Source organism: Passer montanus, unplaced genomic scaffold (assembly GCF_014805655.1).
Source record: "Passer montanus isolate IOZ18808 unplaced genomic scaffold, ASM1480565v1 scaffold112, whole genome shotgun sequence".
Classification (NCBI taxonomy): domain Eukaryota; kingdom Metazoa; phylum Chordata; class Aves; order Passeriformes; family Passeridae; genus Passer; species Passer montanus.
Genome location: NW_024357836.1, coordinates 1,705,528 through 1,718,673, shown reverse-complemented (window position 1 = coordinate 1,718,673; position 13,146 = coordinate 1,705,528). Strand labels below are relative to the sequence as shown.

General features: G+C 60.0%; 2 protein-coding genes across 4 annotated transcripts in view; one reads left to right on the top strand and one right to left on the bottom strand.

Annotated features, from left to right (window-relative positions):
• The first annotated feature begins 12 nt into the window (after positions 1-12).
• FGF22 (fibroblast growth factor 22) lies at positions 13-3,833 on the top strand. 2 transcript variants are annotated; one of them, XM_039695948.1, is made up of 3 exons: positions 13-710; positions 3,302-3,405; positions 3,617-3,833. In XM_039695948.1, exons 1-3 carry the CDS (start codon positions 473-475, stop codon positions 3,806-3,808), a joined length of 534 nt encoding a protein of 177 aa, XP_039551882.1. In that variant the 5' UTR covers positions 13-472; the 3' UTR covers positions 3,809-3,833. The 2 variants fall into 2 exon arrangements, with proteins under 2 accessions (XP_039551882.1, XP_039551875.1); XM_039695941.1 differs by having other exon boundaries at positions 3,614-3,833.
• The window catches only part of RNF126 (ring finger protein 126), a 9,762-nt gene continuing 247 nt past the window's right edge, over positions 3,632-13,146 (bottom strand). The window contains exons 2-9 of one of the 2 annotated variants that reach the window (XM_039695929.1): positions 10,783-10,841; positions 9,480-9,543; positions 8,782-9,023; positions 8,162-8,230; positions 8,009-8,078; positions 7,733-7,826; positions 7,179-7,294; positions 3,632-3,833 (exon numbers count right to left, since the gene is read on the bottom strand). In XM_039695929.1, coding sequence (XP_039551863.1) covers positions 3,801-3,833; positions 7,179-7,294; positions 7,733-7,826; positions 8,009-8,078; positions 8,162-8,230; positions 8,782-9,023; positions 9,480-9,543; positions 10,783-10,841 — 747 coding nt within the window. In that variant the 3' untranslated portion in view covers positions 3,632-3,800. Of the gene's footprint in view, positions 3,834-5,732; positions 6,972-7,178; positions 7,295-7,732; positions 7,827-8,008; positions 8,079-8,161; positions 8,231-8,781; positions 9,024-9,479; positions 9,544-10,782; positions 10,842-13,146 lie in introns of those variants that run through there. The other variant, XM_039695920.1, reaches the window with a different exon arrangement.

Here is a 13,146-nt window from a genome sequence, read left to right as displayed (position 1 = left end):
ACNNNNGGCGCGCCGGGAGCGCGAGTCCCGCCGCGCCGAACTACAGCTCCCATGGTGCAGCGCGGCCGCGCCCCCTGGCGGCCGTGGCGGCCCCGACGGGTGGGTCGGGACGGGCGCGGGGACCGGGACACGGCGGAGGGACCGGGGAACGCGGGACCCCGGCAGACCCGCGCCTCTCCAGCCCGAGCTCGGCGCGTCTCGGGTCGGCCCACAGACGGACATCACCGTCCCGTCTAAGCCACAGCAGCCCCGCGCCTCTCCCCGCGCTCTGTGCCCGCAGCGCTCGTCCCTTGCCCGCCCATCGCGGCTGACGGCGGATACCGGAGTGTGCCGTCCCCAACCGGGCGCCCCGCGGTCGCAGGCGAGTGACCGGGACCGGTGACCCGGGGCAGCCGTCGGGGCGCGGATTTATGAATGGGAGGCACCGCCCCAGCCCCCGCCCCGCCCATTCGCCGCCCCGCCCCGGGCCGCCATGAGGCGTGGGGGCCCCGCCGCCATCGCCGCCTGCCTCGCCGGGGCACTGGCCGTGCTGGCGGGGCCGGGACCGGGACCGGGCAGTGCCACCGGGACCGGCCGGCGGCCCCCCCGCAGCTACGGGCACCTGGAGGGCGACGTGCGCTGGCGGCGGCTCTTCTCCGCCACCCGCTTCTTCCTGCGCATCGACGGCAGCGGCGGCGTGGAGGGAACGCGCTGGAGGGAGCGGCCGGGCAGTGAGTGGGGACGGGACAGGGACCGGGACGGGACGGGCCGGGGAGAGCCGGGATCTGGGGCCGCCGCCGCCCACGGCGGGCGGGAGCGCGATCGCACCGGCTGCCGGGGCTGCGGCGGAGGCCGGACGGAGGCGCCTCGGGGGGGGCGAGGGGAGCCCTCCATGGCCAACCCGGAGAGAGCCCGCGGCTCTTCCCTCGGGGGAAATCTCGGCCGAAGTGCCCGGTCCTCCGGGGCCGCGGGAGCGGCGGGTCCCCGCTGTCCGCCGGTGCTCCGGGAGCGCAACCGGCGCCGGCTGCCCGAGCCCCCGTCACTGACAGAGGGAGCCGTGAGAGGGGCGCGGACACCGGCGGGCACTGCCCGGGCACCCGGCGTTGCTTTCCCAGCGGCTGGCGTGTCCTAGGGGGTCTCTCGGGGCTCCTTTGTCCCGTCTCCTCCTGCCAGGTCACGATGCCCCCCTGCCCTGCCTGCCCCACGGACTGGGAGGATCTGATCGTTCCCCCACGAACACGCTGGGGGAAAAAGCTGAGGAGGAGGAGGGGGGATGTAGGAGCTTTGCGGTGATGCTGGTCCCAGAATGGGCATCTGTCCGATGTGGGACAGCAGAACATCCCTGTCAGAGGGGACCACGGAGCTGCCGCTGCCTGCAGAGCAGCTTGGGACTCAGGACAGCTGGGTGGGCAGAGGGACAGAGTCCCCAAGGACGTGGCAGTCCCTGCATGGCTCCAGCAAGTCAGGGTGCCCAGGTATCAGCTGGCCATCGGGGTGCAGGGTCCCAGCCCCTGGGACAGGGATGGGGACACCAGGCTGGCAGGACAAGGACGAGGATCTTGGAAAAAAGATGCCTGGGAAAGGGGGATGCCTGAGCATCCCCCAGGTGCCCTGACAGGGTGTTGGGCTTGGGGGCAGGAGGGCTGCAGCACCCCCAGCCCGTGTCCTGGTCCAGCACAGGACACGGGAGCCAAGCCCAGCCCAGGGAACCCTCCTGCGGTGTCGGAGGCTGTCGGGAGTCCCGAGCAGGCACTCAGCCAGCACAAAGCACCCCAACACGTTCCCTCGATGGTGTGGCCGTGGGACCTGGCAGGCAGAGCAGCTCCGGGCTGTACACGAGGCTCACTCTGCTTATCTGCGTGCGCCTGGGCTGGGCGCGGGCTCTGCTCCACAGCCCTCGCAGAAGCTGCTGGACCAGCCCCACTGGCAGCTCTAGGGTGGCAGGGGATCTTCCAGGGACTCCCCCACCTCCTGGAGACCCCTCTGGGGCTGAGTGTGACTGGCAGCACTGGGAGCTGGCCCTGACCAGGTGCTGGCCGGGCACCTGCAAGCAAAGGGCGGCAGAGCCGGCCGGAGCGCTGGGAACAGAAGGGGGTTATTTTTAGAAAAGCACAAGTCCTTATAAATAGCAGCAGCTTCAGACAGTGATCAAGTGGGATGGATTCACAGGCGTTTGCTCAGCCCTTCCCCTCCGCAGCCCTCGCCAGTGCCTTCCCGTGGCAGCACCGAAGCAGCTGGGCTGAAAATCCCGGGGGAGCCGAACGCTCGGGAGCCCTCCACGGCCCCAGTGCTGTGCCCACCCTGCCCTCCCAGCCTCCCGCAGGCAGGTGATGCCCAGGGAACGCCAGCAACGCCAGAGATTGATGAAAGCCCTTCCCCAGGGGCTGCAGCCCCCACGCTGTGTGTGCCACCAGCCTGAGCCTCTGTGTGTCCTCCCACCCTGTCCAGCCCCTGCAGTGGTGCCCAGCGGCCGATCCTGCTGCGGCTCCAGCCCTTCCTGCTGCCCTGCCCGCATTGCTCTCGCTGCACATTCCTTCTCCCCTTCCCAGCGAGCCGTGTGCCCGGCGGGCGGGCAGCGGCTCTCCGGGCTGGCCGGCGTGAGGCAGCGCAGGAATCCGGGGGCCCCGATGATGCTCTGGGTGTTTCCCCGTGCCAGAGCCGCTGGTCTGACCGCATGCCTTTCCCATTAGCGGCCGAGCCGGAGCTCGGCGGTCGGGGCACACGCACGCCAGCCCGGCTGTGGCTGCAGCCGCCCCCCGGGCTCATCCTCGTGTCCTGCCGAGCTCCTCCACCCGCCAGCCCACAGTGCTGGGCACGGGGCTGCTTGTCCTCGCTTGTGCCACCAGGAAATCGGGTATCCACGCACGGCACTGTCCTGGCCTGTTCCTGTCCCCGCGTGCCTTCATCCACCAGAACACGATGTGTGCTCTCGCTGCCACCCCCATGGACACTTGGCCCTTTCAAGAGCCACGGCAGCCTCAGTGCCCCGCGTGTGCCCGGGCTGGGCACTGCAGGAGGAGGGTCAGGGCCCCGGAGCACCGAGCTGGGGGTGGATGAACGGGCAGAGCTGCCAGCGAGGGGAGGACACACGTGCCATGTGCTTGGCATCGCTCCCGCACAGCCTGGACCCTGGGGAGGAGAGGAGTAAAGATCAAACCTTCCTTGGATCAGAGGTTCCTCCGCCCACTCCCAGCCCTTGTTCCTCTGGATGAGGATCAGCAACTCCCTCCCCGTAGAAGGACACTGGAGCCAGCAGGGGCAGGGCCCCTCGGCGAGGTCGCCCGTCCCTCCCTGGCTCACGCCGCGCTTCCCTGTCCTGCAGGCATCGTTGAGATCCGGTCGGTGCGTGTCGGCGTCGTGGCCATCCGGGCGGTGCACACCGGCTTCTACCTGGCCATGAACAAGCGGGGGAGGCTCTACGGGTCGGTAGGTCGGACGCTGCCTCCTGGGAGGGACTGCACCAGGGCAGAGTTGGAACAGGGTCCTGCTTTCCCGTGCCCTGACCCGCTCCCACCCAGCCCCTCTGCCCCTTGGGGACCAGAGGGGAGCCAGGGTCCTGCCCTGCCCCGCTCTTGGGGTCCGAGGGGCTCCAGCTGAGCGTAGCCACCCCTCACCCCCTTCCCTCTCCTGCCAGAAGGAGTTCAGCCCCAACTGCAAGTTCACGGAGCGCATCGAGGAGAACGGCTACAACACGTACGCGTCGCTGCGCTGGCGGCACCGCGGCCGCCCCATGTTCCTCTCGCTCAACAGCAAGGGCAGGCCACAGCGAGGGGGCAGGACGCGCCGGCAGCACCTCTCCACACACTTCCTCCCCATGCTCGTCAGCTGAACGCCGTGGGCAGCTCCAGACGGTCCTGTAGGAAGAGAAAAAAACCAACAAAAAATGTTATTTTATTTATGTATATATCTATTTTTTGCTATTTATTGCTTTATTTTTAATGCACGGCAGAGGAGGGATGTGGAAGGCAGATGCTCCAGACTCAGCCGTGTGGGGCTGTGGTTCTCCCACTGGTCCCAAATTTGCCCTAAACCAGGACACCCCGGCACAGAGCCGCTGTGGTGCAGCTGGGGAACACGACTGGAGCAGGGGCCAGGATCTGCTACTGGCATCTCTGCAGGGCTGGGATGTACCAGCAGGTTGTCTGTGTCCGAGCTTCCGTGGCAATTAAAGCTGTGTTCATGGTATGGAACAGGAGCAGGTCTTGGAGCTTTGATGGCGAACTTGGCTTGGGATGGGAGGGATTGGCTCCCGTGTGGTTGTGGCTGCAGCCACCAGTGTCATTGCTGCTACTGGCAGGGAGCCCAGCTGGTCCTTTGCCACATCCAGCTTTTCATTGACCCCCACCCGCCCTGCAGGAAAACAGCCACGGTGGTTCAGTGGCACAAAGGAGGGAGCAGGAGGAGCAGGAGCCAGCCCAGATCCTCAGGCAGACACAGCTCCGGGGCTGTCCCTGGCCACACTCTGTCCTGCAGCCTAGCTCTGCATCTCCAGCAGAAACACAGCTGGGACAGTGGTGAGGAGCAGCCCCTCACCTGGAGGGCAGCATGGCCAGGAACAGCACCTGCACCTCAGCGTCCTGCCAGGGTACATCCTGCACCTCCTCACGCCTGCTGTGGCCAGGCCCAGCATCCCGGTCACTGTCACGTCAGACAGAGCAATGGCCCCAGCAAAAACCACCAAACTCGTTCCATTTCTGACCCAACCAGCTCCAAATGAGTCTGAGAGGGAACAGCCACTGCATTAACCATGTGGTGACTGTGGTGAGCCCCTGCCAGGTGGGCAGCAGCTGCCATGCACCCACCCTTTGCTCAGCCCACTTGAAACCCATCTGAGCACTGCTCACACATGAGAAATCATCCCCAAGCACCTGGGGGAGCCAGGACGCCCCTGTCACAGCTGAAACACAGTGGGAGAGGGAAGGTTTTTCCAGGTCTCTTTTTTTGGTGACTAAACAGCAAAGCCTTCCCTCGGTGTCAGGTCAGCCGATGGACATGTGCAGCTTCAGCTGGAACCTTCTTGCTGCCACCCACCTGAGCAGCCCAGGCTTCTGGCTCAACCCCTGGCAGAGGATGAGCCATTAACCCCGACACACCAGTCCTGAGATAAACCCTCCTGTGAGATGAAAGGTGCCGCCACACTGCCCGGCCAAGCCGAGGAAGAAAAACAGTCCGGGCAAGTCGCGCCCTGCCAGCCCCTGGCCCTGGCACAGCTGGTGACACTTTCTCCAACAAACCAACTTCTCGCGTTCTGAAATGGCTCAAGAAAGACCAAACCATCCTTCCCCCTCCTAAAGGAGGTTCGTCTCTTCTCAGGAAGCTCATGGAGGGGCCAGGTCCTGGGGTGATGCTGCTTTAGGAGACAGCCAAGCTCTGCTGGAGCCAGCACCTTCCCCAGCAGCCCCAAAAGCCAAGGGAGAGGCAGGGAACCCCCAAACTGCCAAACCCTCCACCCACTTCCCTGGCAGCTCCCATGGGGGCACGTTCTCCCTTGTCTGCTCTGGCCTCTGCCACAGAGCAGTCCCAACATGTGGCACCATCACAGACCCCCAGCCCTCTAGGAAACCTCCTGACCCCCTCAAGTGCCTGTGAGGGGAAAGGGGCTCCTATTTAGGGATGGTGAGAGCTTCTCCTCTCATGCCTCAGGGCCCAGGAAGCAGGGACATGGCAGGGAGTCACTGCCCACTCTGGTGACATTCTTGTCATTCTCTGAGCTCCAGCTCTGTCACAGAAACTGAGTCACAAACATACCTGGATATTTTTCTCTCTCTCCTTGTTTTAATCAGCTCTATTTTAAGTAGCTTTGCAATACATTTTTTTTTTTCTCCAAAATGTTGTTTTCCTGGTAATTACTCGGTCACAATGAGATTTGCTGGTCCTGGTTCTGCTGCACACCCAGTCCTGTGTCGGCCCAGCAGAACAGCCTGCCCCAGCTGCGAGGGGGGCAGGACTGTAGGGGGAAGAAGGTGTAAAAAATAGAAAACACCAGGCGAGGATGATTCCAGCTGCGATCCTTGGCTACCTGTGCAGTGATCCACAGGCTGGCAGTGGCTCCCACCAAACTCCCAGCACGCAGGAGGGCTCAGGGAGGCCCAGCCTGCCCGGGGAAGGCAGGACAGCTTGGTGGCCTCAGAGCTTACCCTGTAGCTTTCCTCAAATCATGCATAACGGCTCGCAGAGCTGAAATGTCCATTTATTGACAACAGTAATAATTTAAGATTATAAAAACCCCTTTCAGTGTTGAGTATCAGCGGGCGAGGTTATAAAGAGAAATAAAAGGGACTCGAGATGGGACAGGGAAGGATCCCGGGGTCTACTTGAGAGTTCCTGTTTCAGTGACAGCTATTGGTCCTCCCCAGATGGTGATCCTGGGGGGGGAGGCAGCATCCTTATACTTCCATTTTAGACGTCAATCTCCAAAGCAGAAAAGATAGTATCCAAGGGGAGGAGGAGCAAAAGAAATAAAAGAAAGGGATCTCAAATTCAAACCCATACAAACAACCTTTCCATTCGGGATTCAAGCACTCGCTCAGCACCTCGGGGTTCCCAGCCGGGGAGCGCAGCAGCCTCGCACTGCAATGGGTCAAGTCCACGCAAAGAGGATGTTTTTATTGACAGACAGAGCTCTTTCCCCCCTTTTTCATCACAGAACTTGAGGCTTCTCATCTCTGAAGGACCCAGAGGCTCCGTGTCTTCAGAAATCAAAAGGAAATTCTGGGGGCACTGCTCCTGCCTCGTCCCCTCCCCTTGCTCTGCTCTGGAAGCCCCTTTGGCTGCTCGTGGTGGCCAGGGAGGGAGAGGGAACAGTGGAAGGGCCCCGGGGACAGAGGGTGCGTTAAGATTCATGAGTTGTTCGATGAGTTTTCATTACTTGGTGAGCTGGAGGAAGAGGAGGAGGAGGAGGATGACGAGAAGTTCATCCCTGTGAGTCCTGGGGGGTTTGTGGCAGTGTTTTGTCCACTTAAACTTTTCCGGCAGACGGGACACGTGTCATGCTTTGGGGAGCAGACAAAAAACAAAACAAGAAATACGGGAAATGGGATTAGAAACACAACAGGGGAGCAGCACTCGAGGAATGGGCTGGGATGACACTCCATCCTCTGACCACAGGCTGCTGCTGCTCAGGCCTCATCATGGAGGTAGGAAAATATTTACAGAGGGGAGCAGGACCAGACAAAGCCCCAGTGCTGCCCTGCACTCACCTGCTCCAGCCACGGGACGATGCAGCCGTCGTGGAAGAGGTGATTGCACGGTAACTGCCGCACGTTCTCCCCCACTGTGTAGTCTTCCTTACACACAGGGCACTCCAACCCGGAATCTGCATGGCACAGGGAAAGCCAAGCCCAGCTGAGCAAAGGAGGAGAGAACAACGCACAAAGCCCCCGGCTCAGGACTCATCATCCCTCTCCCCTTCCCTGCCACAGCTCCATCCCTGTCAGGAGGAAAGCGTGGTGCTCTGCAGTCCCCACACCATCACCCCAGCTCCCCCTGCCCAGGCTATGCCTCATCCTTCCCTTCCCTTTTGCTTTTCCATCTCTATCCACACTGAACTTCTCACAACCTCCCCAGGGCAAATCTGTCCAGCCTACACGGCTCTTTTTTTGTGTGAGTGTAACACAGCCACTTCAGCTCTCTGCCCATTTTGAAATGTTTTATGCCTCAAAGGTACAAACAGACAAAATTCAAGTCCCAAGAAAACATTACAGAGAGCAGCCAGTGAGCACCCTGTGCACAATTTCATGGAGCAGGCACATACCTACGTGCTCCTGTGTGATCTGTATGGTGGGGAGGGCCTGGATCTTCTCTTTGTCCGCTGGCGGCGGTCCAGTGTTTTCAAACTGATTCAGTAACTGGAAAAACAACCAGCCAGGCAGGCAGAAGGGAGAGGTGAGCTCAGCAGCACACAGAATCCACTCGTTTCCTAAGCCAGGGCACCTGAACCCTGCACTGGATCCTTTCCCAGCCCCTCATTCCCTGCACCCCCATGGGTGCAGCACAGGAGGATGGGGCCTGCAGTGAACCCCACTTTTACCTGTGTGATAATCGCATCCAGGCCGTTGGCACCCCAGGCGTAGTCCATTGGATTTGAGTGCAGGACTCCCCTGAAGAGCAAGGACAGCAAGTGAGTTCATCCTGGAGCACCAACGAGACACTGTCAGAGAGAGCAGCACATCCTCCAACTCACCAAGGGCCCAGGCCTAGGTTTGGAATTGTGGTCGGTGCAATAATTCCATTAACCAGCTGCTGGATAATTCTGAAAGACAAGGAAACCAGGATTGTGTAAGAATTAAAGTTTGCTGGCTCCCAGCCCAGCACCCCAGCGTGGAGGGAGAGGCTGAGTAAGTTGAATACTGTCACATGGTTGGGGGCAATTAAAAATACCCTACAGCAATTGCAATGGCAGCTTAGGGAGTGACCAGCCACTGATAAAAGTTTCAGTATTTGATTCATAAGGGGACAATTCCTGACATGGTGGCAAATGGCTCCCAGGATGCACTTACACAAACACTGTCTGGTGTTGCCTTCTGCTTCCCCTCACGGCAAGTACAACATTTTTGCAACACCTGGCAACGACCAGGGAATATTTTCCCACTACAGGACAAACTCCCAAGCACAATCCACATCACCACCCAGCTGCAACAACCCCAACAGACCCCAAAAGCAAGAGCTGCCAACAGGCTCAGCCGGGACACAGAGACACCCACGGCACTGCTGGTGAACGACACCCACGGCACTGCTGGCGAACGCTGCTCCCACAAGCCAGGAGGAAAGGTGAGGAAAGGCTCCCTGCTGAGTGGTTCTCACCCTTCCAGCGTGGGCACGCCCTCGTGCCTGCCCGAGGCGCGGCGCGCGGCCAGGCGGGCGCGGGGCTGCCGGGCGCCGTAGCGGTGCCGGGACTGGTGCTCGCGCTCCCGCCGGTTCTCCGAGTCCCGGTTGTCTTCAGGCTGCACGTTGGACCCGAAGGGAAACTCAAAGCTGTCGTCAAAGAAGCCGAAAGCAAACTGGCCATAGCCCGGGGGCAAGGTGAACAAGTGCTGATCCACGTTCTGGAGGGAATGCAGAGAACGGGTTGTGACAAAGGGAGGAACAGCCCTCGGCTCCCACGGTGCCAGGGGTGACACTGGGACCAGCACCCTCGGCAGCAGCTAGGTGAGGAACAGACACTGGAACTGCACACAAAGGCAGAAATAATCACAGTTCCCTGGTTTTCACTGCTGCTTCCGAGCTGAGGCTACTGCATAGCAACACACCCAAATCCTGCTCTCCAAATCCTGCCGAGCCCCCTCACGACGGGGATCAGCTGTGAGTGATGGTCCTATGTAACACACACAGCAGAAATATGGTATGTGGAGATTTCAGGAGGAGCAGCATGTGGAGGATGTTAATTCCTCCTTTCCAACTTCTGTCATGATCTGGGAAACTTTTAAACAATGCACTATTGGAAAAACACTCAATCCAGCAGCAAAGCAGAAGGTGTTGGAAGAGAGAAAGGACTTGCTCACCTCAAAAGGATGCCTGCTCTGATCAGTGGCTGACGTGGAGGAGCTGGTCTCATTGTCAGCATTCCTATGGAGAATGAAGAGCACTGGTAATCTTCTCACAGCGGCTTCCAAGGCTTTTCTGCCCCCCTCCCATCCCAGGCAGCTCAACAGAGCCTGGTCCTCCCTCAGCTGCTGATTTTCTGATTGCCTAGATCAATTTTCCCTCTCTGAATCTTTCACTTTCCCACATCCTCCCCCATTTCTCCCTACCCTATCAGATCTCACAGGCTGCAGAGAAGTGCCTGAACCATGATGTCAAGCAAGGATTTGCCCCACAATCCATCTCAAACACACCAGCTAATCCTCAGGAGCACCAGGAAGACTTAAGGCACAAATGCTGCTCACTGTGACCCCAAGACACAGAAGTCTAATCTTGAATCAAAGAACTTCTCTACTGCAGAAGCACGTAACCCAACGGCTCAGGATATTGGGAAAACTCTAACTGTTGTCAGGCTTCTGCTTTCAGAGCTGCAGGAACATTTCCTGCTCAGAATCAAGCTTTGCATTCATGGTAACAAAACTGCTGAGATTCAGCAACTATGTGACTCTCCCAAGGTCACAGGGAATCACCAAAACAGTCAGGATCAGGCAGGATGGATTTTCTAGCTCCAGGGCTGGTGATCAAACCAAACATTACCTGCTCAGTGCAGAAGCCCCAGGCTATGCACCACAACCAGCAGGCAGCAACACCCATTGCCCCTGGCCCCTGCACAGGCCTGGTCACAGCTGGGGCCTCACAAACACAACTGAAACATTTTGAGACATTCCTGCTGCTCCTGCCACCAGCGGCAGCAGAGCAGCACAGACACACAGACCTCACTGCTCCAGGGCAGAGTCCAAAGTCCCAGCCACAACATTTTGCTGTTCATTTCCAACACAGTCACTACTTGCACTGAGCTGTCCGTGCACTCACCATTCCCAGATCCCTCTCTCTGGGGTTATCTCTGCCCTCATGCCTCAGATCAGAGCCACCACACAGCACGGGGAAAGCCTCCCTACCACTTGTTGATGTTTGTTTGAAATCAAACCATTCCTGCCCCGCCCCTCAGCAGGGACACCGGGCACTCAGCATTGTGGCAGGCTGGCCTGTGGATGCAAACTCTGCCAACAAAGCACTGTGCTCCAAAAGTGAGGAAAGAGGAGCTAAAGCTGGGGCACAAGCAATAGAAACGGTGCATTTTATATCAAACATTGCCTTTGAGCTGCGAGGAGAGCAAAGCAACCTGGGCTCACTGGAGCAGCAGCCCCTGGGGCAGCACATTACCTGGGCTCCTCAGGAAGCTCTTCAATAAAACCAGACTCACACCGTGGGCAGATGTAGTCCTGCAGGAGAAGACACAGCAGGTGAGAGAAGGAGGTGGTACCTCAGAGCTGCAGGCTGTGACAGGGTGGGAGGGTCCTGCAGTCTGCCATCCCCAGCACATGCCATGGTCCCAGAGCCAGAGAGACCCCAGACCCAAACATTTCCCTTCCTGAGCTCAGCCTAAGCCTGGGAGCTCGGCTTAAGAATGATGAGGGTGATGCTGACTAATCCCCAGTAGAGACACAGCATTAGGTACCAGCTAATCAGTTCCAGTGAAGTGAAAGTGAAACCCCCAAGGCTCCCTGAGCACAGCCCTCAAACTTTGGCCCAGCTGTGTGTTTTGAGGAGCAGAGCACAATGCAGGAATGGCAGCAGGGACTCAGCAAGGTCGTGGTCCCTGTCACTAACACAGCACACAGGGACACTCTGGGTCGTTGTGCAGCCAGCCCTCACTCTCCCACACCCAGAGCTCACACAGAGACCTGGCACCACCCCAGTCCCCGGGCACTGAGCGTGCCAGGACACACAGGCTGAGTGTGCAGCCCCTGTGGCAGCCCCCTCCTCACCATTCCTGGGTTAGTGAGGAGTTTATCCTCTACAACCTGTCCTGGGCAGGGCAGCCCAGATCACTGGAGACCCTGAAAGGGAACTGTTTCACTTCCCAGTGCAGCACAGAGCCAATCCCATCCCCTGCCCCACGCAGGGCACACACCACCCCAAATCCCTGTGCTGGCAGAGCTGGGCTCAGAACAGAAGGTGTTTAGGAGCTGCTAAAAACAATGCCACTTCCTTTTGCTGCTGTGTTGAATGGGCACAGCCCTGAGCAGACTGAGGGATTCCCCCAGGCAGCCGAGGTGCTGATAAGGCCCTTGGGGTCGCTCCTCTGGCCCCTACACCGACCCTGATAAGGGCCCAGGGAAGGAGCAGAGCCTGGAGCCCCTGCACTGCCCCATCTGCCCAGGGAGATACAGCAGCTCTGAGCTCAGGAGCAGACTGGGAGAGGTCCCTGCTCCTCTCCCACACAGTCTGCTGCTGTGGAACAACCATCTCTGCACCACTGCCACCAGCTCTGAGCTCAGGGTCTCCTGGGTGAGCACAGGGGACTGCAGCCCATGAAACTTCCTGCCCAAAAAAAACCCTGCTCAAGAGAAAACCCCCTGCCCAAGAGAAAACCCCTCTGTGTTGCTTCCCACCAGTACAAACTGGTGGGCACACACTGGCATGGGGGTGAGTGCCCGTGGCCTGAGCACGCTGCCCCAGGGAGCCCTGTGTGTCTGTGTGCTCCCAGCACAGGGATCAGCACATTCCTCTGCAGCTGGAGCAGCTCAAATGCCAAAGTTTGTTGTTTCTGGGGCTGTCTGAGTGCCTCCTTTGGCAGCGCTGGTTCCTGCGCCTGCAGATGGTGAATGGAACCCAGGGATCCCCAAAACACCTCATGGACTCACAGGCTGAGCCCCCAAGCACAGAACCCACTCCCTGCCTGGCTGAGAGGGCCCAGCTGGCACAGCCAAGTGCCCCCAGGCAGATGTGAGCACAGCCCAGCACGGGCTGTTTGAACACAAACAAAGAACACATTTCTGGGCTACCTCCCTGCTCCTGCCCTGGGCCCAGCTCAGTGAGGGTGCCCTCACGCTCACACACGAGCTGGCAGCTCCAGCGTGGCCCACCGTGGCCCAAAGCAGAGGGCAAAAGGACAAAGCACACGTCACACAGCAGCCACCCCGGCAGGGACAGCCCTGCTTGTCCTCACAGACTGTTCCACTTGAGTGCCAGCACCCAGCAACGACTTTTGGGACAAGGTGCTGCGAAAAGTGCCAGGATAAAGAGACCAGCAGCACTCTCCACATGGCATTTAACATCTCGGGGAGCCAAGCAGGGCAACAAGTGATCCACCAGATCCTCCCTAAGAGCCCACGCTCCTTTCCCACCCACACCAGGACGAGCTCCACTCACACACACACACACAGAGCGGGTTTTGGTGTGTGATTAAAACACCTGCCCCGGTGCCTACCCAGCACTTCTACCCACGTATTTCAGTGTCCCTCCCTGCGCCCCAGCCCCTCCACGGGGCTTCTGTCGCGTTCACAAAACCCCTTAAAACACCCCCGAGAAACCGGCCCCGCACGGGCTGCTCGGCCTGGGGGTGTCACAGCTGGTCCCGGGCGCTGCTGCCGCACGGGCTCCCGGCCCAGCCCGGCCCCCGGAGCGCTGGAACCGCCGCGGGCCCCCCGTGCGGGCGGAACGGGCCCCTCCCGCCGCTGCCCCCCGGCCGGGCTGGCCCGTTCCCCCCGCAGCCCCTCTCCCCCGCTCTCCGCAGCCCCGCTG

Bases quoted from the DNA above. Each gene is read 5' to 3' on its own strand.
- FGF22 (XM_039695941.1), top strand. From the start codon at position 473: ATGAGGCGTGGGGGCCCCGCCGCCATCGCCGCCTGCCTCGCCGGGGCA. The intron at 711-3,301 runs GTGAGTGGGGAC...CCTGTCCTGCAG, and splicing joins CTGGAGGGAGCGGCCGGGCA to GCATCGTTGAGATCCGGTCG. The intron at 3,406-3,613 runs GTAGGTCGGACG...CTCTCCTGCCAG, and splicing joins GGGGGAGGCTCTACGGGTCG to AAGGAGTTCAGCCCCAACTG.